This window comes from Cyprinodon tularosa, unplaced genomic scaffold, assembly GCF_016077235.1.
Source record: "Cyprinodon tularosa strain WSP-4 unplaced genomic scaffold, ASM1607723v1 ctg192, whole genome shotgun sequence".
In the NCBI taxonomy this organism is placed as follows: domain Eukaryota; kingdom Metazoa; phylum Chordata; class Actinopteri; order Cyprinodontiformes; family Cyprinodontidae; genus Cyprinodon; species Cyprinodon tularosa.
This window is the reverse complement of record NW_024038688.1, coordinates 528,812-553,542: the sequence shown is the minus strand read 5'-3', so window position 1 is coordinate 553,542 and position 24,731 is coordinate 528,812. Positions and strand designations below refer to the sequence as shown.

The 24,731-nt window shown below is 42.8% G+C and overlaps 1 protein-coding gene across 1 annotated transcript; it reads right to left on the bottom strand.

The window, feature by feature from the left end:
* Positions 1–235: 235 nt before the first annotated feature.
* LOC119782413 (phosphatidylinositol 3-kinase regulatory subunit alpha-like) lies at positions 236–24,297 on the bottom strand. The gene is made up of 17 exons (XM_038283367.1): positions 24,099–24,297; positions 20,933–21,414; positions 18,808–18,937; positions 15,136–15,228; positions 14,683–14,754; positions 14,488–14,604; positions 14,134–14,332; positions 13,889–13,971; positions 6,994–7,099; positions 6,804–6,902; positions 3,464–3,644; positions 3,259–3,384; positions 3,037–3,179; positions 1,365–1,541; positions 1,209–1,283; positions 901–1,074; positions 236–816 (listed from the first exon to the last, which is right to left on the bottom strand). The coding sequence occupies exons 2-17, from the start codon at positions 21,122–21,124 to the stop codon at positions 627–629; spliced, it is 2,157 nt and encodes a 718-aa protein (XP_038139295.1). The 5' UTR covers positions 21,125–21,414; positions 24,099–24,297; the 3' UTR covers positions 236–626.
* Between the last annotated feature and the right edge of the window lie 434 nt (positions 24,298–24,731).

Below are 24,731 nucleotides of genomic sequence, written 5' to 3'. Positions count from 1 at the left end.
GCTCTCACAGTGTTCTCTGAAGTTCTGGACGACCCATCTGACATCATCTAAGGGTTCTGGTTCTGGTTCCGCTGACCTGCGGCTCAAAAGCTAAGAACAGTTCTGATGATTGGACGCGTCCAGGTCTGACGCTATGAGGCGGAGATGAAGGATTCACAGAATCAGTTCCTGCGAGGTCAGGATCACACGGGACATAGAACCTGCTGTTTCCTCACCCACCAGAAGAGGGCGTGCGGAAGCAAACTGGTGAAGATCAACCAGGTGAAGATTTTTTTTAAAGAAAGAAGATCTGTTTTCAGACTCTGAATAAAATCCAACTGAAAGGCTTCAGAATCGGTTCCTCTGACTTTATATCTGCATCACACCTGAGAGCCGAATCAGATCTTTCAGTAGAACCTCAGTAACAAATTTCATTCATAAATCCTGACTGTTTTGTGATAAACGGGACTGTAAACTGAGTTAGATCCGGTTTGGACCGGTCCCATGTGATCCCTCCTCAGAGTAAAGTCCTGATCGTCTGGTTTTCCGTCCTCCTTTCATCCTGGCAGGAAGTTCAATCGTCACTGGGAGACTTTCACAGTAAAATCCAGTCTTGGAACCGCGGTTCTGATGCGTCGGCGGGGGGGTCACCGCCTCTGCTGGCTGTAGACGGGGAAGGCCAGCGTGACGTTGAGCGAGTCGTTGTGTTGGACCAGCGAGGTGTGCTGGTAGTGCAGGACCAGCTCCTTCAAGGAGCCGTACAGGTTGTAGGGCTCGGCGAACCCGTAACCGGTGCTGGTCTTGTTGATGACGCAGTGCTTCACCTCGCCGTCCACCCTGAGAGGAGGAGACAGACATGGGTGAACATCAGAACCCTGCAGAGGGTCGCTGTGAGAGAACAGGTGAGGGGGCGGGGCTTACACAACGGAGCAGGCGGCGTAGCAGCCCGGTTTGCTGCTGTCCCGGACCAGGAAGGTTCCGTCTCTCTTCCCTCGCAGCAGAGCCTCGGCCTGATGGCGGTTGATGTTCCCCAGACGCCACAGGCGCTCGTCGTGATGAGGAAGGTCCTCCTCATCCTCCACCATGCTGTACTCACTGAGAGACACGAAGAGAAAAGGTTACAGAGATCCTCTAGAGACAGGATGCACACCGCAGGAACATTCAGCTGCTCATACGGCTGGCTGTTGCTAAGCAACGTAACAGGAAGCCAGGCGGGTAGCGACACTCACTCCTCTGTGGTTTCGTTCTTCAGACCGAGCCACTCGTTCAGCTTCCTCTGTCGGACTCCTTTCTGGGTCAGCCACCTGAAACGGACCCAAACAGAACCGTTAGTCGCTGAGCAGCTTCCTCCCGGGCCGCTGCTGGTTCCTGTGGGCGGGGCCTACATCAGGTACTGGTCCCTGGTCTTGCGGAGCTGGATCAGGTCTGGTTTGATGCTGTTCATCTTCTTGTCGATCTCCCGGTTGTCTCCGGCCTGCTTCTTCAGATCCACCTCCAGGTGGCGCTTGCTGTCCACGATCTCGCTGATGCGAGACTTCAGCTTGTCGTAGTTCTCCATGATCCTTCAACGACACGGGAAGAGGGGATAGTGATGGACCGTTTCCACAGCAACAACAGCTTATAATAGAACCTAGAAAGTATTCACACCCCAGAGCTCCCAGCTGCAGGTCCACTGGGGTTTTATCTCCTCCATCTTTAAACATCTAAAAAACATCTCTGCTTCTGTAAATAAAAATTCTCTTTACAGTTTTTTGATTTTTTAGTCTGGACTTTGACTAGGCCAGTCTAAGCACACTGATCTGCTCTGATCTAAATCATCCATTGTATCTCTAGCTGCTGGAAGGTGAACCTCACCCCAGTCTCAGATGTTCTTCCTGGATTTTTCTGATTTATCTCCAACCATCGATCTGATTTCCTTCCCTCTGCTGGAGGAAAGCAGGAAGAAGGAACAACCAATCTTCTACGCGGCTTTTTGGTACCAGGAACAGAACTTTCTTTGGTTCCTTTAAACATAACTGTTCCTTTGAGGAGACATTTGTTCCGTAAAAACTGATTGAAAATAAATTCTAATATCTTAAGATAAGTGAATTTCCCATTACTTTGAGCAGGAAAATAATGGATATTTTCCTATTTATAACAGAAACTATTTTAAACTGCCTGACCTCCTTAAATCAGGGGAAACTAAACTTGGATCAGGACAGATAACTTTCTTAAATTTAATTTTTTAGCTGTTTAATTAATTAAATAAACCAATTAATCAATTAAACTATTTAATCGTGTGGAGTTGAGGACGTTCTTCCATCTGAGCTGCTGTTCTCCAAGCTATCGGTTCAGGTGGATCTGCAGCTCCTCCATCCTCTCTCTTTATTCAGATAACAGGCTGAAGCTCTGAACATGTTCAATGTTTAGAACCTAAACTGGTCCAGAACTTCCTCCCAGACCATCTGCAGTGTTCCTTCCTCTTCATGATGCTCGTTGTTCTCTGATTTTCTTCCTCTGCTTTAAGTCGCTCTAAGTCTAACCCACTTGGTTACAGTAGATGTTTATTTTAGTGGTTTCAGAGAAGGGTGGTCTGAGGTGCTTAGAAGAAGCCTAGATCAGTTTGAAGGGGTGTGAAATCCAGAGCAGCTTTATCTTTAGAGCAGTTTTAACACTCACAGGACCAAAATAAAAAGGTAACAGTCATATGATACCAGAAACATCAGTAAGACCTAAATATAAATATCCTGTCTCAGATTAATATAATAGATCAGAGGATCAAAGAAACAAGATAATATGGAACGTTTAAAGGTCAACTCTGTTATAAAATTCACAGCTGATCTGCAGAAGTTAATCAGTTTAAAGATAATCTCTCTGCTTTAGAAGAAATCCCGCCCATAGGGTCTGAACGAGACGATCTGATTGGCCAATGAGCTCTCACTTATCTCCCGGCTTCAAACCCGATTCATCAGCAGGTCTTTTCTTCCTGTTCACTGTAGCTATAGCAACCCAGCATCCTTTTTGCATGCTCCATGTGCGAGTGTGGTCCCAGACACAGTTGTCGTGGTAACAGCCTACCTCTGAATCTCCTTGTCGTTGCCCTCCCGTCTGAACTTCTCGATGTACTCCATGCTGAAGCGTTCCTGCGTCTGGCACTGCTCCTCGAAGATCTTGATGGTCTCGTTGAACGCCTCGATGGCCGTCCTCTTCATCTGGATCTCCTGCGGGCGACCAGAGGGGGCGCTGTTGGTTACATTCCTGCATCTTCTTTGCTTCTTGGCGTCCGGCTGGCAATCCTACCTGAGAGGTTCTGGTGTATTCCTCGTAGAGTCGGTCGTACTCGCGGTTCTTCTCCTGGTACTGCAGGTGGTACTCGTGCAGCTTCTTGCCCACAGCTTCCACGCTGTCCTCCTTCACCACTTGGTCCTGAACAAAAAGCACGACCAATCAGAGGAGGCGGAGCTACCGCTGAGGCCACGGCGGCTCGTCAGAGCAGGGGACGTACCTGCTGGTGTTTGGAAACTGGGTAGAGCAGCTTCACGTCCAGCTTGGGGTTATACTGGGCCAGGGACTCGTGTCTGTAGTGGTTGATGAGCTCCACCACCGAGCTGAAAGTTAGCGGGTCGGAGAAGCCGTACTTCCCCTCGCGGTGGAAAATCTTTATCAGTTTGTTGTTGCCTCCTTTCCTGTAAACACAGAATCAGAAACTTTAACGTGTGACTTAAACATGAACTTGTTCCAACACCTTCAGACGAACAGACAGACCCCCTAATATTAAACTCAGACCCTTTAGACTCTCAGAAGAAAAAAAAACGTTTCTGAAGCGGTTTCAGATTAAAGTTCAGATCTGGTTGGACTTTCTGTAATTCTTCAGAGCAGCAGTTTGTGTTTCCATCACAGTCATGTGATCGTATCTCTGAGCATTTATCTGATCTCAGCAGCGGCGCTGTAGGCAGCGGCTTTAACATCACAGCGCTTTCAGCTTCCTGCTGCTTCATGTCTGAACATGATGAAGTTCAGGGAAACTTCAAACATTTAGACTTTGGTAACGTTAACGCTTCAAATTAGGGTGATTAATTCATTCTATCTATGAATAATAAAAGAAGATTGACTCTGTGGGCTTCCATAGCTCAGACTGACATCAGTTCTTCACTTCTGTTTTTAGTCATCTGATAAACTAACTCTCTGTGTAACATCAATGCTGCTAACATACATTGTGTTCTTTTTAATTTTTTGTTGTAATATACGATTTTTTTTACAGCATTTTTCACAGCTTGAGTTGCTGCCATTTAAATCAATGTCACCTCCTAGAGAGGATGAAAGAGTAAAAGCTGGCCTTTAAAAGAAAAATACCCATTTGTCACTTTTGTTATTAAACTTAAAGGGGAACGCCGTTGTTTTTTTTACATTGGTCCCTTGATTTTACATTATTACATCATGTTCTACTCACCAATATAAGTTTTGTGTCATTTGGAGCCGTTCTGAAGATATTCCATTAGGTTATATCCAAGTAACGTCTTCCTATGGGCAACGACTTGAAGGCACAAACTAAACTGTTCATAATTTATTCTTTATGGTACGCCAGCATTCAGAACATGGAGGCCAATCACTGTCGCCCAGACATCAGAGGTTATATTTTTTATATTTATATCTTTTAAAAACTACCGTATTTTCACGACCATAAGGCGCACCGTACTAAAAGGCGCAGTCTCAGTTATGTGTCCCATTTCTGTATTTAACACACACATAAGGCGCACCGGACTATAGGGCGCGTTTTTTATATACAGGTGCATGTCCTCTACTACCTTTAAATACCTCTACTGCGTATTTAAAAATACAGCGGGGGCAAAACTGAGTATGACTGTGCTTTATTCATGTATTTATTACAAAGTATTAATCAAACCTGGGAGCTGGCCGTGAGACAGACACATCGCTGATGACACAGCGCTGTGATTACTCCTAAATTAACTTAAAATCCTGAAACCTGCCGACGGAATATGTTCGCTTTTATTACCGGTATCCTGGTGCCTGCAGCTAAAATTATTTAGATGAAAAACACCTGCCAGCAGCCACCGGTGAACCTGGAGGCTGCCCAGCCTAGCTGCTGATGAAAGGATTTCTGCTGTCGGTGCACCGCTGGTATGCGGGGGTCTGAGCGCCTCCGACAGAAATAGATAATCTGGATGAACTGACTGCAATTATGAAGTTTTCAGGTGGACTTTCTCACTTAAAAACATATTAAAACTACTTTATTCCCACTGATCACAGCAAATATAGCTGCAAGATTTAGATCATTTAGATGAAAAAACACCTGCCAGCCACCGCGCTGAAGAGGAGGAGACCCGCCCAGAGGCTGCTGTTGAATTAAGTTTTCAGGTAGAAAAATAGAGCGGGAGCAAAACTGAGTATGATTGTGCTTTATTCATGTATTTATTACAAAGTATTAATCAAACCCATCAAAGTCATCATCCTCTGTTTCTGAATTAAACAGCTGCGCTAAATCAGACATGCCAGTTTCCCATTCTTCGCTGTCAGAGTCACTTTCCGTGCAGCGCAGCTCCTCAGAAATAATGCCGGCTTTTGCAAAAGCTTGAACAACAGAGCCAGCAGACACGTTAGTCCAAGCATCTACAATCCATCCGCAAACGGTGGCGTAACTTGCCCGGCGCTGCCTTCCACTTATCCTGAAACTGTGGTCTCCGTCGGCCATCCATCGCTCCCACGCCGCTCGCAGCCTTACTTTGAACGGCCGCTTCACACTGATGTCGAGCGGTGGAAGTTCCTTTGTCAGACCCCCGGGTTAACGGCGAGCACAGCGTTCATTTGATTCACCTTTTTTTCACATCGGCTGTGAGATGGGCACGCAGCGATGGTGATGCGTGGAAAAAAGCACCTGGTCTCCTCACATAGGCTACACCTCCCTCAGCTACGCTTTCATCATCTCCTCATCCATCCAGCCTTTTCCATTTGCGTTAATATCATATGTCATCAGAGCGCTGTGTCTGTCTCGCTGTCAGCTCCCAGATCAGCTTCTCTGATTGGTTGATGCGGCGCGTCCAGCAGCAAAACTTCAATTTTTCCATCTCGAGCAGCAGCGCGTTGGCAGATGCTTAAACGCTCCTGCTGCTCAAAACGCGCTGCGGGACCTTTTGCTGCACCTATACGCGCGTCAACCATTGACTTTGCATGTAAACTCGCTGCTTCTGCTGCACCTGCTGGGTCCGGTTCACACCGATGTCGAGCGGTTGAACAGCGAGCACAGCGTTAATTTGTTTCCCCACGTCAACCTAGCAGTCCAAAAACAATATCGGTATCGGATCGGAAGTGCAAAAACCTGGATCGGGACATCTCTATTTTAAACCAGATTATGGTTAAAAACTGGACAGAGCAGAATCACAGACTTAAATCTGTTTAGATATTTTAAACCATTCTGACTCTTGCTCTGAGTGCGCCTCTGTGTTAGTCTGTATTGTCCAGTTAAACATTAATTGATTTCTAAATTCGCTGCAGATTATTTCAATAATTGATTAATCAAAATGTTGGAAAGGAGTGCGGCGGTGGTGCAGGGGTCACCGTGTACGGAGGCTTTGGTGCTGTGAGGTGGTGTACACGCCCATAAAGCCACACGGAGAATAAAAGAGCGTCGTATTCGCACGCAGACCCACGTGTTTCGAGCAACACCCAGCCTCCAGAAAACAATTAAACCCTCCAATCACAGCTCGCAGAAAGAAAAGTGCAGTTTCCTTCTGAGAGTCAGTCCATCACTGAATCTGAGCACAGAGCCACTCATCCCATGAACGATCGTATCAGAGAGAAACGTGTTTCAGAACAGCTGGCAGCTTTACCTCAGAGTCAGGGTGTAATCTCCGTGCATCTTTGTGGAGGCGTCTCGAACCAGAAACGTACCGTCGGCGGTGTCCCTCAGCTTCTCGTTCACCTCCTCCCTGCAAACACAAGCAGCCGTCTGTGTTCTCTGCAGCCTCACGCGACTCTCCCTCCTCTTCCTCACAGGGGACATGTGATGGTCTGTCTCACCTGGAGATGTCCCCCCAGTACCACTCGGCGTCCTGCAGGGAGATGCTGTTGTTGAAGCTGCTGGGGGCTGCAGGAGTTGAAGACTTCACAGGTTTGGGAGGCAGAGCTGAAACACAGAGAGAGACGGTTCAACGTGTGGAGGACGTGGAACCAGGAAAAATAAACGTCTCCATCATCAGCCTGACAGCTGACTTCATCTTCCACACCTCATGGACTTATATTAACAGACGTACAGGAGGACAAAACAGCCTTTATCTTGCAGGAAAACATCAAGATTTAGATTACACATTAAAAGAAACTTCTTAAAAGACAAGGTTTAAAATAATGGAGATGAATTTCAGAGAAAAGGTTTGGTTTGTGAGTTTTCTCTGCTGAACATTGAGCAGATCCTGAAGAACTAGACCTCAGTTCTTCAGGTCATCTGACAGGGTGTTTAACGTAAAGATGAAACCTGTCAGAGACTTTTTGTTGCATTCTACTGAATATATGAACAATTTAAACACTTCCTGCCAGGAACCTTTAAAAAGAGACATTCTGACCCCTGAAATAAAAACCAGAGTTTCAGACAGCAGAGACGTTTCATCTGCTATAAAAACAACCAGAGGACGCTTCCTGTCTGGTTTCTGCGTCATCCGATCATTTTTACTTCTTATTTTACAGCCTTAACACTTCTTTGCTGTGATTGGTCCAGAGAGCAGAAGTATATAAATTCACTCAAAGCTTTTTTTATGTCCTTCCTTGTAAAAACCGACCGTTTCTAACTGCTGATCAGCTCCTCTGTGCGTCCTTAAGTTTGATTATTTAGGGGCTCCTTACCATAACCCTAATCATCAGCAACCAACAGACTCTGGCTGAACTCAATAAAAAGATAATAAAAACAATAAAAACTAACAAAAATAAATTAGAAATCAACTGATGAAAGTTTTTAAGGCTACTTTAAGGTTATCTTGAGTCAAACTGATGTTTTGCAGATTTTTTTGAGCTGATTTAAATGACATTATGATCAATTCTATCCAAATCTTTCTTAAACACAAACATTAACAAATAAAACTAATTTAACAAAGGATAGAAAATAGACAGAGTGTGAATGTGTGCTTTTCACATGATCTCAGGCTGCTGAAGGAACTAACTAATCAGAGATTGCATGCATGCATCGGCTGAAACAAAAGCGAATATCATCCAAACATATCGACCTGACAACGTTTCTATCGGTCAATCTTAGATCAAACAGCTGAAAGGGAGGTTGGGGGTTTAGTGGACGCAGGAGATCAAATCAGTTTTCTAACTTGGGCTGAATTTGACATTAAATCTCTGGTTCAAAAAATGCAAATGTTTTTAATTTTACATCTCTCTTTGCAGGTGATGAAGCAGACTAAAGATGTTTTATCATTATCTCCCTTTTATCTCCTCATTCCTTCATCTTTCCTCCTTTTTTTCCTGTTTTCCTCTCCTGATCCACTTACATTGCAGTGTCTATAAAATCTGTAAAACTCCCTGCATAATTATAATAAAGCTATTTACATGCATAAATAAAGCTGAACGCTATGGCGATAGCCGTACTGCTCCACTTGTGAAAGTAAAATCTGTTGAGCTCTTTTTGGCATCAAGACAATTATTCTTATTGTCACATCGCCAGACAGGACACTGTTAAAAAAAATTAAAAAATGCAGATTTCTAAATGGCAAAGAGACTAAACCTGTTTGTCACATTACGTTTAAAGAGATTCAACTCATCATTTGTCACATTGTCCTTTCAGGTGGCGGCAATAAGATGAAAGTGGGTTTTGCTGTAAGCAGATCTATGCAGATCAGTTAGAATTAACTCTGGACAAGCAACTGTTTAAAGCATTAACTGTCATCTGGTTATAGTTTGGTTTTCAGAAAAAAAAAATCTGTCAGGATTTTATGCTTTGGATTAAATACCAATAAAATCATTTAATGCAACGATTTGTTTGTTAGCTGCCCTTTATGCAAACAACTCAAGAGAATAATATCAAAGAAAACTGTTAAGGTTTTAATTCAATCCTCTGTTTGAGGCTCCTTTTTTGCTTCTTTTTCCTTTAAAATCAGGACTAAAAAGATTCAGCTTCAGTTCCCATCTGTTGTAGGAACACAGAACACAGATTCACTGACCGGATGCTCTGTCAACCACTGAAACATCACAGCCTTCAAAAATTCTCATGGCTTCATCTCTAAACCATAAACGACTAATGATGCACGTATTCATAGCTGTATTCAGAAATCCAGTAGACTCCAACATGAACAGCTCTACTTTATTGTCATGATGCCATCAGGTTGATTCTTGCTGCTGTTTAAGTCCCACTGCTGCGAACCTGCAGGCAGAAACTGGCTGAAGGAACACGAGCGGAACGATGAGTCAAACAGCCGTCTGTAAAAATGAGCTTTCACACATTATTTATAACCAACAATGAGAGGATTTCTGCTCATTTATTAGCTAAAGCTACGGCTGAATGGTATCAGGAAAACATTAGTAAATCCTTCGATGACACCTCCGTCCAACTGGCCAAATATTCCCAACAAACGGATAATAAAACCTTCTCTGGAATCTAAAGTCCTGCAGATGCTGCATTAAAACAAGCTTTATAAAACTGCTTTCAAATTTAAAAGGAAAACTAGATACGTTCTGCAGAACTAAATAAAGAGATTTTGCTGTCTCAAATATTTTTTAAAGTAATTAATTAAAGCAAACAAACTCAAAAACAAGACATGAGAAATTATAAGAAGATTAGAAAGCAGCAATCAGCTGCTGAAGTAGTGTTGGTGGGATACTTTCTATGCAGTATACACTGGAAAAACGATCTAGAAATCAAGTGTATTTAGCCTTAATCTGAGTAGGTAAACGAGAGTTTGCCAATGGAATGAGTATTTTTACTCTTACAATAAGATAATTAGATTAAAAAAAGAGTCCCTGTTCCAGCACCTTCTAGCAGCCAGCTGCTGATGCTACAGAGTTTATACAGGAATGAGTAACTCTAGTTTAATGCTTTTTAATGCTCTTAGAATTCATTTTAATGCCATCATCAAGTATATCAAATATACACGGCAAAATCCTTCGTAATCTGTTCCGTCGACAGGCAGCAGCCATGTCCGAATTCCTCTATTTCCAGCCACTTTTGCTGAAATGAGCATTTTCCCCATTCTCCACCTCAAGCTTCTTTTCTGAAAATGCTGCTTTACGATCAACCGGAAGCAGTTCCGCGCAAATATATCAAGATATATCTGATGAAATCGTTTTTAATCAACTTTTTTTTTTAATAAATCATTTTAAATGCCGCAATAGTCCTACTTAATGCATTTTGATGCCAATTCAGGCCATAATTTAAAAAAATAACAATTTAATGACAGAAACCCTGTGCTAATGCTCTTCCCCCGTTAGCAGTTTTCCAGATGAACGGGGCTAACCTCTGCGTGTCGGTTTATCTCTGACAGGATAACTTTGTGCTTCCAGTTTCAGAGAAGAAAACCATCAGAACCAGAACTGTTCCGAACATCAAACAATATTTTTACATTTCAATATTTATCAGCGTGCATTCTCCTCGCTGGCAGAGGCAGAGGTGTCCATAGTCCGGCCTAGAGGGAAAGATCTACAGGTTCTAGATGTCACCCTCGGTCCAAAAACCTAAATCAGACAATTTCTGGGCCTCTATAGAACTATGAGGAGGTGATTTTGAAAAACGCCTCTTAAAGCTGCAGGACATGAAACAGATATCTGATCAATTTGTAAACATTTAAGATTGATGAAATGTTTTTAAATCAGTCGGACCACCTGGCCAGGTTTGTAATAATTTATCATCTGCATCCTGGTATTTCCCTGTTAGGTAGCAGTGGTGGGCTCAAACTAGGTGGGAGTGATGCTTAACTTTTAAGAAAGGCTGCAGCCTAAAAGCAGCTGCTGTCTGTCCTCATGAACATGTGGAAATGGAGGAGCAGGTAGAGATAACGCTGCGTCACAGAACCTAAGAGGATCCATCCCAGCCTCAGACCCCCCCGCAGGGGTTCGTCCTCAATCCTACCTGGACTCTGCATGTTAATATAACACAAGATCTTCTCTCTTCCCATCGCCGGTTCTGACGGCGCTCTGCCTCGATCCTGGCGCTCCATCACAGCCTCTGACCCCTCTCAGATGTGTCAAACGACTCACAGGTGGAATTAAGCCTCTGGAATAACACCGAGCTCGGTTCTGATCCGAATCGCTGCAGCTCAGAACCTCAGAGCTGCCGTCATTTTAAAAAAACAACCCAACTTCCCCTTCAGTCCGTCTGCTTCAGTCTCTGCTCCACTTCAAAGCTCGGGAGGCAGCTTAGAGATGTGTGACATCAGCGCTGGCCTCAGCCAATCACGTTAAAGGCAGTGATATCACCAAGGCAACGCCCCCCTCTCCTCCGCAGCAGCATCTCTCTCCGTGTGGATGGATGATGTCACCGATTCGGCTGCTGCTCCTGCTGACCGACTGACTCACAATCAGAGGAGGAAGAAGGAAGAAACTGGATGGTCTCACAAACACACCAACCTGCATCAGGGTCGGCGCTCCGAGCTCATCCCATCATCCTGACAGGAAGCTGCTGATTTATTCCATAATATAAACACTTTTCAGTTTCTTACAGAAACCCTGATTGCTGGAGTTTCTATCATGTTTTGAAGCAGCTTCTTACCTCCAGTCTAAACTGCTGCTCATTTTGAGCTAAATATTGTGCAGCGGGCACAGCAGGGGGCGCTGCGGCCCCCAGATGTTCAGTTTTTCTACTGGCAGCACAGAAAGCCTCGAAGAAGACGAGCAGAAAGCAGATTGTTGGGCTGGGTGAGGAAGAGGAAGCCTTGTGATGAGTCTGAACTCTCACCACCATTTAGCGACTCATAGGTCATGTGACCAGCCATAGGATGAAAATCACCGCACAGACATTCAGCTTCACCATGTGACTAACAGACCAACAAACCCCCCAAAAGCACAAGCAGCCAGGAAAACCCCTCTGAACTAAAAGAAGACTGATCCACTCTAAGCTCTTTCATCGTCCTTATGGTCGTTACTTTGTGCTCAGTCACGTTGGAGGAGGGAGGGGCTCATCTATAAAGCTGGGATCACAGAATCATCCAGAACCTTTTGGTCCATTGAAGCTTTCAGGGTGGAACTCTGGTGCAGAAGCCCACATCCTGAAAACCAAACAATGATCCTCCCTCAATCTAACTTCCGGCAGATCTTTTCTCATAAGAATTTTAAAAAAATCCCAGACTGGTTCATCTGACTACCAGATGGAGAAACCTCCTTCATAACTTCAGAGGACGTTCCTCCATAGCTCTAGAGTCCATCAGTGTTGCTTTATACACCAATGCTTAGCCATCAGTGACGTGAGGCTTGAATCTGCTCTATAAACTGATAATGAGTCCATCTGGAGGCCAAACAAAGCTTGGAGGTAATAAAATGTTTCAGCTTATGAAGTGCAGATTTATCGCAAAGGAGGAGACAAACCCCAGCACCTGACAGCGATACAGCGGAATAGTTTCAGCTATATAGTGTTTACATATGACATAAACCCTAAAACATAACAAAAATGTCAAGATAAAATTATGTCTAAATGATCAAATATAATTTTGATCAAATTGAAAACATCATAACAGCCCAAAATTCACTAAATTCATTTAGTGTTTCTATTAAATTCTGGACTCCAGATGTAAAAATAAATATATGTAAATATGTCTGGATTAATTTAGTTTGATCTAAATATAGCTTACTGGATTAACTATTACCAGCATGAACTCAAGTAAAACTGATCTGGTTACTAATAGAGTCTGAACATGAACCGCTTTAATATTAAAGCAACACTTCAACTTCTGTCCACTAGAGGTGCTAGACCTTTAACTTCCAGGTTTAGCTCCATGACTTCAAAGTTAAACAACCTCCCTTGTTCAGCTTTTTTGAAGTCATTGAGCTCCTGGTAAATTCAAGGCCACATTCACTCCTCTAGATTAAACCTTACATCAGAGAACCAGAAATATGTCTGATCAGGTAAGGATCAGATGTTCAGCTAAGAACTGTTAGCTTAACCAGCTCTGGTCTTATAAAGGAGGTCAGACTGCCAGAAAGCAGCGCTCTGGGTCACATGACGCAGTCAGAGACGGATCCCACCATCTCAAACTACTAAGCTGAGTTTTTAAGGAGCATCGATACACTATTCTAAATGAAGATAATCGTTTGTGTTGCTTTAAAGGTATAATGGAGGATTTTTGCTGATTTTTGAAAAGACACACCCTCTCCATTTATAAAAAAATCACATGCACAACACACCTTCCCATAAAAAAACAGATTTTTTCACATAACATATTACTGTTTAACCAAAGTGTCCGTAATTTGTTTTGACTCTATTTTGACAACTTTCCATTATTGTAAGTAAGTGGAAACAAACGCTGCCCAGAACAGGGCTGATTACCACATCTGTATGATGAACTGTTCTCTCTTTGCAAAGATATGAAAATAAGTGCTGACTGATTGAAATCCATCCATCTCCATTAGTTGAATACTTTTTTCTCCCACTAGAACGGCCTTACGTAAAAACATATCACTAGAATGATTGACAGTTAGGAGGAAAAATTATTTTGATGATCCACCTGGGAAAATAACATCCTCCACTGTACCTTTAAGTTTGTTTATCAGGGAAGCAGATGCTTAGACGCCATCTTTGTTTCTTGAACTAGCTGAGATTCACTCAATAAAAACCCAGCTCTGGATGACATCACTGATGACATCATTGAGCTTAACCTCCCTGACCAACATGGCGTTCGACATCGGCACTGAGGCGGGAAGAACTGAGCCAGAACCGAGCAGCTGGTGATCCAGTTTAAACCTAGCCACCTCTGATATGGATCAGACAGTTTGGACTTACCTGGTGCCGCTTGGTTCATGTTGAGCTCTCCGGTTATCAGAACCTCCAGAACCTGAATCAGAGGATCCAGAGCCGACTCGGACCTGGATGGAAAACAAAGCATCTGTGAGTTCTGACAGCGCCGCTCACATCCGTTCCTAAATGATTTGATCAATCTATCCTCCCTGCTGAGACCCAGATAGAGGTTCTGTTCAGCGGTTCTGAAGTTCTATATTAAGCCTAGAAGTGAGGGGAGTCTGACTGACCCGGCCGGCTGTCGGAACAGCACGGGGCTGAAGTTCTCCGCCAGGATCCGGGGGCTCAGCTGGTTCCTGGAGCCGTGCAGACAGAGGCGGGCCAGGTGACGGACCACGCTCAGCAGGGTCAAACCGTACTGTGGCGGGTAGGCGGGTGAGCTGGCCACGCCCCGTAGAACCTGGGCACAGTCCTCCGGGTCTCGGACCTCTGCAGACAAAAACAGGAGATTTCTATCTGGACAGAAACACCCATCAACCAGCAGGAACCATTACCCAGTCTATAAATGTTAGACCTCCAAGTTCTGGAAGGTTCTTAGGTTCTATAAAAGCTATTTGGACCAGGAGGTTCTGGATTATGCTGACCTTGGACCGCATGGCTCATGTCAGCCTGCAAGGAGGGGGGCAGGATGGGACCAGGGAGATCCTGCAGGAACCGGACCACCGCGTCACACAGAGACGGCACATCCAGCTGCTCCAGGTCTGAAAAACAAACGCACATCAGTTCACCTGAAGGGAACCGGCTGAAGTAGAACCCCGGGAGTCATTTGGGTTCCTCACCGGTGTCGGCCAGCTGCCGGGTGTCCAGAACTCCTCCGCTCATGCTGCGGTACAAAGCCGGACTGTCAAAACCTGGACAGAGAGCAAAGTATCGACCCGGTCACCATTTTTGAAATCCTCTCACAGAACCGAGCCTGAATCTGACTGAAACAAACCGAACCCTTCAACCAGAAGCGGGGCTTCGGGTCGGGTCAGTTCTGAACAATTTCACAGTAACATCAACGGAAGCAGAGCAGAAGCTGGTGTCATTTAGGGACGGATGTTTGTGGTTTTAAAGGAGAAAAAAAAAACAGCTTCTAAAACTAAAACTGGAGCTAAAGGGAAACTTAAATAAATTATAATTAAATATTCTGATTTCTTCGTTTAATAAATTAAAATTGGATGTTTACGTCAATTCAGAGAACCCAGAGGGTTCTACGGAAAGTCTGGTTTAAACACGAAGGGTTCCTCTACCTTTGGTCTCGATGATCTCCATCAGTCTGCTGAGGAGAGGCGGGGCTGTGTCTGGGGGTCCGAACTGCTCAGGGAGGTCCGGCAGCGCCAAAGCTGAGGAACAAACAAAACCAAAGTTTAAGAGGAACCAGCAGCCATGTTTGGTCCAAAACCTTGAAAGCAGACAAATCAACCAGGTGACGTCATGGTAAATCAGGTTAAGCAGGAAGTAGAGGTAGCAGAAAATAATTCATAAAGCCAAGTTTTAATGAACGTAATCAGATAAGTTTTACTAACTTTATCATGTCAGCTAGTATTACTGACGCTGCATGACATCCAGAGAAATGAGGCTACGTTCAAACAGCAGACTGAAGTGACCCAAATCCAATTTTTTTACCCATACGCGACCTGTATCTGATCCGACAGTCTGAACAACACAGATCCGATTTTTTCCAGTGTGACCCAGGCCACTTGGCTTTGTGGTCCTGAATCCGAGACGAATTTGACCTTTTCAAATGCGTCCAACCTATACCAGAATAGTGACGGAGGTCATTATTCTGCATCTTGCTACGCAGAAGCGAGAACAAAAACAACAACTATGGCAGACGATGATGCGGAGAGCAGTCTTTATGTTTAACCATCTTGAAAAGATTTTGTTTTTAAGGTTGAGAAAGATCGCTAGATGCGCTCCAGCACTAGCATCTATGTTTACTTCCGTAAACAAAGAGCACGCTGGCTTGTAACGTCATTACGTCCTCTGTGCAGTTCACACGAGATCACATACAAGTGGCATATATTTGGAAACGTGAACAGCAATGCAAAAAAAATCGAAATTGAGCATTGAGGCCTGCAGTGTGAACGTAGCCTTAGATTCTAATGCTGCAGCACAACCAGCTGATTGCTCATGTGAGCCAGGACGTGTTTAACAAATGCCACTCCTTCTCCTCTTTAGCACATTTATGCTGTTCCTTTTTAAGTTAATAACCACCTCAAATAACTAGAAACATGTTTTTTTGTGAGATTTAGTAAGTATCTTCATATTTTGCTTTTCCCATGAAGATCTTCTAATGCGATACTTTAAAAAACTCAAAAGAAAAAGTTGACGGAAACACATCTAGTAAAATTTATAACAACTTAGAATCTCCACGTTTCTACGGCCTCCTCTCGCCCGTAGAAAGGTGGAGATATGCACCAGCACCCCTCTCAACCCTACTTGGGATAAAGCGTGTTAGAAAATGGATGGATGGATTGATGGAGAATCGTTTTGATTTAATTCAGAGATTTAACTTTCCGCTAACAGCTGCGTTTAACTGGGAACTGCTGAAAAAACTTCTGAAGACAATTATAAATTCTCCCCTATTCTGGTTCTGCTGAGGTTCTCTCACACAGTTATTTGTGTTGCTCTACGGAAGAGGATTAGGGCCACTGAAAAGAAAAAGAAAAATTAACTGATTTTTTTATTTTTATTTCAGTTTAACATGGGAAAAAAGTCAGAACTCTGACTTTTTTTCTCAGAATTCTCACTTTTTTTTAATCAGAATTCTGACTTTAAAGCTGCAGTCTGTAACATTGAGAAGAGAGCAGACTTCGACTGAAAATTTGAAGAAAAACAGGTTTCACGCGACTCCCCCACCCTCTCTGCTTCACTCATGCCCCACCTCCAAGCCCCACCCCTCTCACAGCACCTGCGCGGCTACCGCATGCGACCAGAAGCGTCCAAGCAGCGTACGCGGCATGGAGTGTGAACCGTTAAGAGCGATAACAAGCAGCTAGATATAAGATGCTGGTTATACCTTGCCGTGTAAGCAGCTGTCGGCAGGGGCAGTAAGGGCAGTTTCTCTTTCGCTGGTGGCTGTCGCTCCACCATGACTTCCACGCGCGTCCTCCTGACACTCCATTAGACGCTCCTCTGGCTGTGATTGGTTGTTTTGACTCGTCCCGAATTATTCTTTTCAGATTGAAATACAGGCAGTATGCGGGACCAATTGAAGCAGTTTTTTTCACAGGTTACGTATCACATGTACTGCTGTCTGGGCATAGGGACAGTTTTAGCCAATATGACAAAAAAGTGATTTTTTTAAAACTTACAGACTTCAGCTTTAATCTCAAAATTCTGACTTTAATCTAAGAATTTTGACTTTTTTATTGTCAGAATTCAGTCAGAATTCCTATAAAAAGTGAGAATTCTGAGATTAAAGTGAGAATTCTGATTTAAAAAAAAAGTCAGAATTCTGAGATTAAAGTCAGAATTCTGACTTTTTTCCCCATGTTAAACTGAAATTAAATTTAAAAATCAGTTAACTTTTTTTTTTCCGTGGCCCTAATCCTCTTCCGTATCGCTCCCTTTCTAATCTTTGCTGGTGAAGATTCTCAGTCACCCAGGCCATAGTCTTTCCAAAACAGTAAAAAAAAAACAACTTTGTTTCAAAGTTTGAAGATGTTTAACTTCCCATCCAGGAAGCTTTTTCCTTTCTGATTCTTTAAAACATTACATCAGAAAGCAGAGCTCCTCCACCATCACAGCTTCAGCTGAACACTAACACTGAGCGCAGATCTCCGTCTCACAGGCAGCAGAGCAGCTTTAGAAGATTAAACCGGCACGTAGGCCAGAGTTAACAGAGCAGATGTTGGCTTCCAGTGATTAACTGCTGGAAGTTGTGCCTTAATTAGCTCAGACTCTTCTGAACGCAGCTCTCTGCTCTGAAAGCGGCAGATGATTGAAATGTGTTTCATGAGTCTGGCTGCTTTGTGGGGAATTTAGCCAAACAAAGAAGAAGCCATGCATGTGTGAAATGAATCAGAAAAAAAAAAAATCTGAAAACAACCAGATGAGCAAACCGCTAATTAAAACAAGAAGGTCATCTGCAAACATTTAAGCGGTTATTTATGGAAACTGCTTATGAACATCTGAAAACGACCAGGAGCTGCAATAGAAGCCTGGAAAAAAACAAGTTAATCGGCTTTAGAGGAGGAAACTCTGCTTGGATCTGATTCTAATGGAAGCTAAACCTCCAGATCCCAGCAGATGATGGGAAGCTGCCAGGTTTCTGTATAACTGTACGGTGAGAATCAGGCTTGTGGGTAACGTCAGGTTTAGAAACGGACGTGGCGTTCTTCAAAAAGTAATCCATCCTCTTTACGGCTCTGACTGTTTGGCTCTTTAGCCGATCTTACAACGAAAAGGCAAAGAAATAAAAACCTCAGCATGTTTGTTTCTGAAAGGAGGAAATCAGAGAAGAAAGAACAGCAGTTCTGGGAAAAAGGCAGGTAGCAACAGCAGCACACACACACACACTTCCTGTGCTCCACAGTAAAGCTGATGGCAGCAGAACAGACCTGAGATCTGTTCAGTCAGCAACCACAGCCCTCACTAAACACCAGCTGTGTATATGCCAACATCTGACACTGTGGAGGAGGAACAGATCTGCTGGGGGGGGGGCGTTCTGGGTCATTAGAGGAAGAAAAAAGGTCCAGTTGGACCTGAAACTATGCACCAGGGTTCTGTTTAGAAGCAGATATTTATCTGTTCTAGTGAATAAAACAGTAGAGAGGAAGCAGCTGAAGGAAACCAGCCTGAGTCACAGCAGGGGAGAAAAAAAAAAACATGTTTGCTCAACGAGAAGCAGAAACATTAAAGTTAAAATAAAACAGGGAAACATTTTTATTCCTGTGCGTCAGCAGATGATGACTTACTCTCCGACTCTGAGTCGGTCCTCACAGATGCTGCCGATGGTGGTCTGGGTGGGCGGGGTTTCGGAGTGGGCGGGGACATCCTCTTCCTCCCAACAAACTCTACATACGTCCCTGGGAAGTCACCTTTTTCCTGCCGAAAACAGAGAGAGAGGCTTTAAGTAGAGGTTTAATGATTTTCACCGACTCCATGGATCCCAGAACCCGTAAGAGACAAAAACCACTGAGAAGGAAATACCACATGTGTATTGGTTCATTAAGGAGACAAGAACCTTCAAACATAGAAAGAGCTGCAGAAAATACATGAAAAACAATTGTTGCCTGATCTTAGGAACACAAAGAGAGAACGCTGCAGCCCAGTCCTGAAACGTTCAAACCTAACTGAGCTGGTTCTGATTCACAGGGGGGGGCGTCATATTTCAGCGGATATCATCTCAGCCCAGTCAGACCCCTGCTGCTGTGACCACTGTGTGGTTCTGGACCACTCTGTCAGCTCTTTCATCAACCCTCTGAAGGATCCACAGGAACGCAGATCAAAGAGAGCAAACAGAGTCCAGCTGCAGAGTCAACGCAGAGCACGGCGCTGGCAGCTGCTTTACCCTCCTGTACCTAATATTCTGGCCAACTCTACCAGGGAATGTAGAGCACAGACCACAAACTAATACACAACCAGTGGAAGCAGAACATTTTCAAGGCCCCTTCAAGTCGTCCAACAGTTAAAATAATATATATCCAGTAGGGATGGAAGGGTTTATGAAAACCGTCCGAACCGTTCGGTTCGACTGTCTCGGTTCGATTCGCGTGTGTTGCGTTCGGTTCATGCGCTGCTCCTTTTTCTCATAGGCGAAGCGTTTACACTCCAGAGCAGAAGGTGGCGGTACTGCGACCAAAGCCAACCACCAGTAGTAAACAAGAAGAAGAAGTGAAGACGATAACGGCGGAAAGAAAGTTGTGGATAAAAGTGCAACAGTGTGCAAGCATTGTGCAACACGTTTTGTTTATGCTAACAGCAACATGACCAACATGTCATGCTAACAATCAACATATACCGAACCGAACACCGTGACCACGAAACCGCGAACCGAACCGTGGATTTTGTGAACAGTTCCACCCCTAATCTCCAGGTATTTTTCCATCCTTTGTGATGTTGTTTATGAACTAAATCATAACATGTATATAAATTCTTATATTTATGAACTAGGGACGTAAATAAATAATTGACTTACAGGGAATCAATTAATGGTTTATAAAGGTTAACATTTGTTCAATCTTACTAACACAACGTCTGCTTAGAAGGAATTTATTTCAGCGTTGTAATCCTGCTGCTGCCATTGTTCATTTCTAAGAGTCTCACTGGTATTTGCTAGATAAATAATTCTAGATTGGAAGCAAGCTAGAGCAGGAATATAAATCGATCCAGAGTCCAGTCTGGGAATCTGCTTGATGGAGACAAAGATTCAGAATGAAAATTATCCGGTTCTCTTAGTAAATATTAACAGTTGATTAATCCCTTAAGTTATCAAATACAAAGCACCCATTTAGCCGCGCCGCATGGCGGAACAGCATCGACTTCTCTGTGCTGTGAAGGTGAGGATGTGATGATAGAAAACTAAAGAGCATTATGAAACCTATTTGTAACATTGCAGGAAAAAACTGTTAGCAATAAACACAGTAGATTTAAAAGGCTTGTGTGAGTTGATGCATTTCATGAAGCTAAGTTTGAACTTTTCCTCAGAGAACGATCACAACTGGCTGTTTAAAGGAGCTGCTAACAGGACAGTCTGTCCCAGCACTGGATGATGGATTACAATAAACACACAGAGCTATATCAGTTAGCATACTCTGCAGTGAAATAAGGTGGCAAATAATCTGACAGCATGTCAGAGGGACACACCCTGTCTGTTCATGGAAACAGTGATCGAAAGAAGTCTTTTGACACGAAGACTTTAGGATGTTTTCACATCTCTTACTGCAAAAAAATTAAAACTCATTGGCCTGAAATGGTCCAGTTCTCTATTCTACAGATCTGAACTGGCACCAGTGGTTCTCTACACCTTCCCTAAACAACAATAAGACAGCTGTGAGGATGTTCTGGAGGGCAGACTGGGCAGAATCTACAGCAGCGTACCTGAGTGGTCTCATTGAAGCCCGGCAGCCAGCCGATCTCTGCTGGCCGCTCCTCGTCTCCGTTGCTGCAGCCGAGCGCCAGCAGCGCTCCTTTGGTGACCAGCAGCATGTCTCCGACATGCAGGTCGATGTCCTCCTCCCTCTCCCTCTTGTAGTCGTACAGCGCGCGGTACTGAAAGCCCTCTGTGCTCATCCTGACGTCAATATGGCTTCAGAGTTTCTATCAAAAACTTTATCAACTCTGGGGTAGAAAAAACGGTAGAAAAATAGGGTTCTCTGCGGTCCTGAGGGCGTCTAAAGTGGAGAATAAAGTAAATATGGCGTTTCCAGCTGTTGGTGCGTCTCTCCTGTCTCCATGTTTGCTAATGTTCTGTCATCCCTCCAGACCCATCCACAGTCGCTCGATCAGAGAAGCATCTTCCTCCTTCATGAACTGGAGACTGGGCGGAGGTAGAGGCCACATCTGTGGAGCCACGGCTCGACCTGGGAGAAGAAACAGGATTTTAGCAACGAGCAACGGGATGAGAGCAGCTGCAGTTTATGGACACATCAAACCGTCTGCAACTGATTTACGATGTCATTGACTCTGAGCCGCAAACTGTAGCTGCTTCTAGAGTCTTAGAATATTAAGAATTTATATGAAGTTTAGTTCTGTTTAAATATACAGTGCAAAGTCTCGACATGTTTTATCTAAAGGCGATTTAGTAAAAACTATTTAAGAAAATCGTCCAGATTGGTCAAAAGGTTTCTAAGGAAACCCAGCTGATTGCATCTAATCACTGACTTTGCAGAAATAGCTCCTCTGTGAGCGTGTGGCATGTCACTGACTTTGCAGCAACCTCTCAGCCAGCGCGCATGCAGCGGCGTTCGTATATTTAGCAGCGGTTATGCAGCCGTAGCCTCATGCAGGGCTTCCCCAGGATGTTGTTTAGCTGCAGCGATGAGCAGACCAGATAAAACCGGATCTTTGGGTTTTAAATCAGCAAATACGTATAAAAATAGTTACAGATTATATAACTGATTAACAGCTGAAGAAGGCTTATGTTTGAAATGATACCAAGAGCATCAGAGTTCATCACCATATTTCTCAGAAGTACCACTGAAACCTAACTTGCACCAAAGCTCAGACTGTAACTGGACACAGTTTACCGTCAAACAGGTCAGGTGATCCAGACGCACTAAAACCCAGCTCTCTGGTTTTGGTTAGTATGAACAGAGGGGCTGAAAACTTTATCAACTCAAAGAGCCGCTTTGTCCTCAGCAGCAGCAAAATATATTCATGAAGAGCCATACTGAGGATTGTATTAATATTAAAAGCCTAGGAAATTAAACTTAATTCTTCATCTAAAATCAGAAAAAAAGAAAATCTATCATTTGACCTTTAACAAAGAAAAAAAAACATATAATTTGCAAATTAAGCAAGCTTAAGACTAGTCATTACTTGTAAAAGCTGTGTACTATTGTTGCCCTGCTGCTTTAGAAATTCTATGCAAATACTGCATAAAAACTTCCAGAATAACCTTTTTCTGATGCCTTAATAATTACAATAATTTCTTATCTAGTTTTGTTAGAGCCACATAGAATAGATGGAGAGAAAAAAATAACAATAAAGTTATTAAAATCCTAGCTAAATGCAGCAGAAAAGTGAAAAAAACTAATAAGTAGATTTTAACATTTTAATTTTTTTTATTAATTATTCATTATTTGTGAGTCATGGCAGGAAATGGGTATTACTGGTTCACTTTCACAGCTGAATCACTTATTTTAGAGGAAAGGCGGCAAATCTTATTTAGGGGAAACATGTATGAAGGTTCCAATTTAGCTCTATGACCATTAAATTAATAACATGTAAAATACTGAGCAATCCTTTTTCCTGAAATATTTAGTTTTTAATCAAAAATACATCAACTTTGAATCATTAAATGAAGATGTTGAAATGTTCAAGTTAATTAATCAACCAAATTATTAAAAGATATGCAGTTGGAACAATCATGGTTAATTTCCAAACTAATAAATCTACTATAAAACATTTAAAACTAAAGAAAAACCTAACAGAAAAAAGTATTTCATGGGTCTTACCAGGGGAAATTACCAGAAATTCTACAGCCTGGATGTAAAATTGGCAACTCATAAAATAAATATATATAATTTAAAAAAAGAAGATTTAAATTAGTGTACTTTTTCAAAACTTGAAGTTTTTCCAAGGGGATGTTGGGGATTTCGTTCAGTAGGTGGGGGGGACCAGCTGACTCAGGTTCTCCATATTAATATATGCATTTAATTAAGAAACGTTTTCAACAATTACAATGTTATAGATTTTAGTTTAGCCCTTTTAACAGTTCATGAAAAGTTAATTAGAAATAATTTAAGAATTAGGAAATTCATTTGAAAAAAAAAAGGTTCTGATCTTAATATTTTTTTGGTTAATTTATTGACATGATTAATAAACTAATCAAATCTGTATACATGTCTACATGAAACTACAAATGATTTAAGCCCCTTGATCCTGCAAATTTTCTGTCTTTTTAGCATCTTATTTTAACATAAGTGCCCCTTAACTGCTGCAATAAACAACATAAAACACATTCTATGTCCACACATCTATTTAGACCAACTGATTATATGTCTATATAAAGCTATTTATCAAAGAAGAACTAATTGTCAATAAAGTTTTCTTTTTCTGATTCTGGAGATCTAATCAGACTACAGTATAGATGGATTCTTATTTTATTATTTTCCTCCAATCTTTTTGTCTTTTCTTCTTCAGAGCAATCAGCGCAGACTCGCAGGCATAATGAATGTTTAACACCTTATTAATGCCATTTACTTTCCATTTCAAGTATTACTTTATATGTAATTCCTTCAAAATGTCGAGTTTTATACTTTACATATTTTTAATTTACTCTTAATATTTCTTAAGCACTTTTAGACTAAAAGTTGTCATATATAAAAGAGAATTGTAAGGATGGTATTTAAATACAGTTCAGGGGTTTTAAAGTTAAATCCCTATAAGAACGTTTAATCTTAAAGGTGGTTTAAAGCAGAAACTGCTCCGTGATGCAGTAAAGGCTGCTGGACAGAAACAGGAGCCCGACAAGAAAAGCTCCAGGAAACAGGAAACCAACAAGCTAACTGTGCTAGCTGGGGGAAAAAAAGACGTCTCTCACCTTTTAGATTTTAAAAGCTTTATCGCCAACAAAAGCCTCCAGCAGACAGAACTTAGAACAACATGATGGGTTCCGTCTCCACGGGTTCTCCAGAACCAAAATAGATCCAATACTTAGCGAATATCCTTAGGATGGAGACGCTGGAGGATCGAGCGACCGTCCGTTCAGCTTCTCGGCAGCAGACTGACGTCAAGTTATCTGGCACGTACACCTTTTTCCGGTATAGACTTTCAAAATAAAAGCAAACAGCCTGACGCAAGCGTAAAATCTTTTAAAATAGTTGCTTTTAGAATATAATTCCCGTCTGTTTATTTTACATCTGATTTTTTTATCGCCAAATAAATAAAACGTCATCATTAATAAATACTTTTAAACTAATTTTTTTTTACATTATTTGCATTGAAACAACGGTGTCTTTTATTAAAGCCAGATTACAGCTGGACACGGGGGCAGGCCTCCTACGTCACATCCGCTAACCTAGATTTTAATGCAGCGTGCAGGGCTGTCAGACAAAGGCAGGGTGGGGGGTTGTCGCGTTCTAGCTGCCCTCATTCATTCCACCCAGGCTTTGAAATGCCTGCGTGGGCGTGTTTTCTGTGTCAGGAGAAAAGTGGGAGACTCCTGCATCATGTG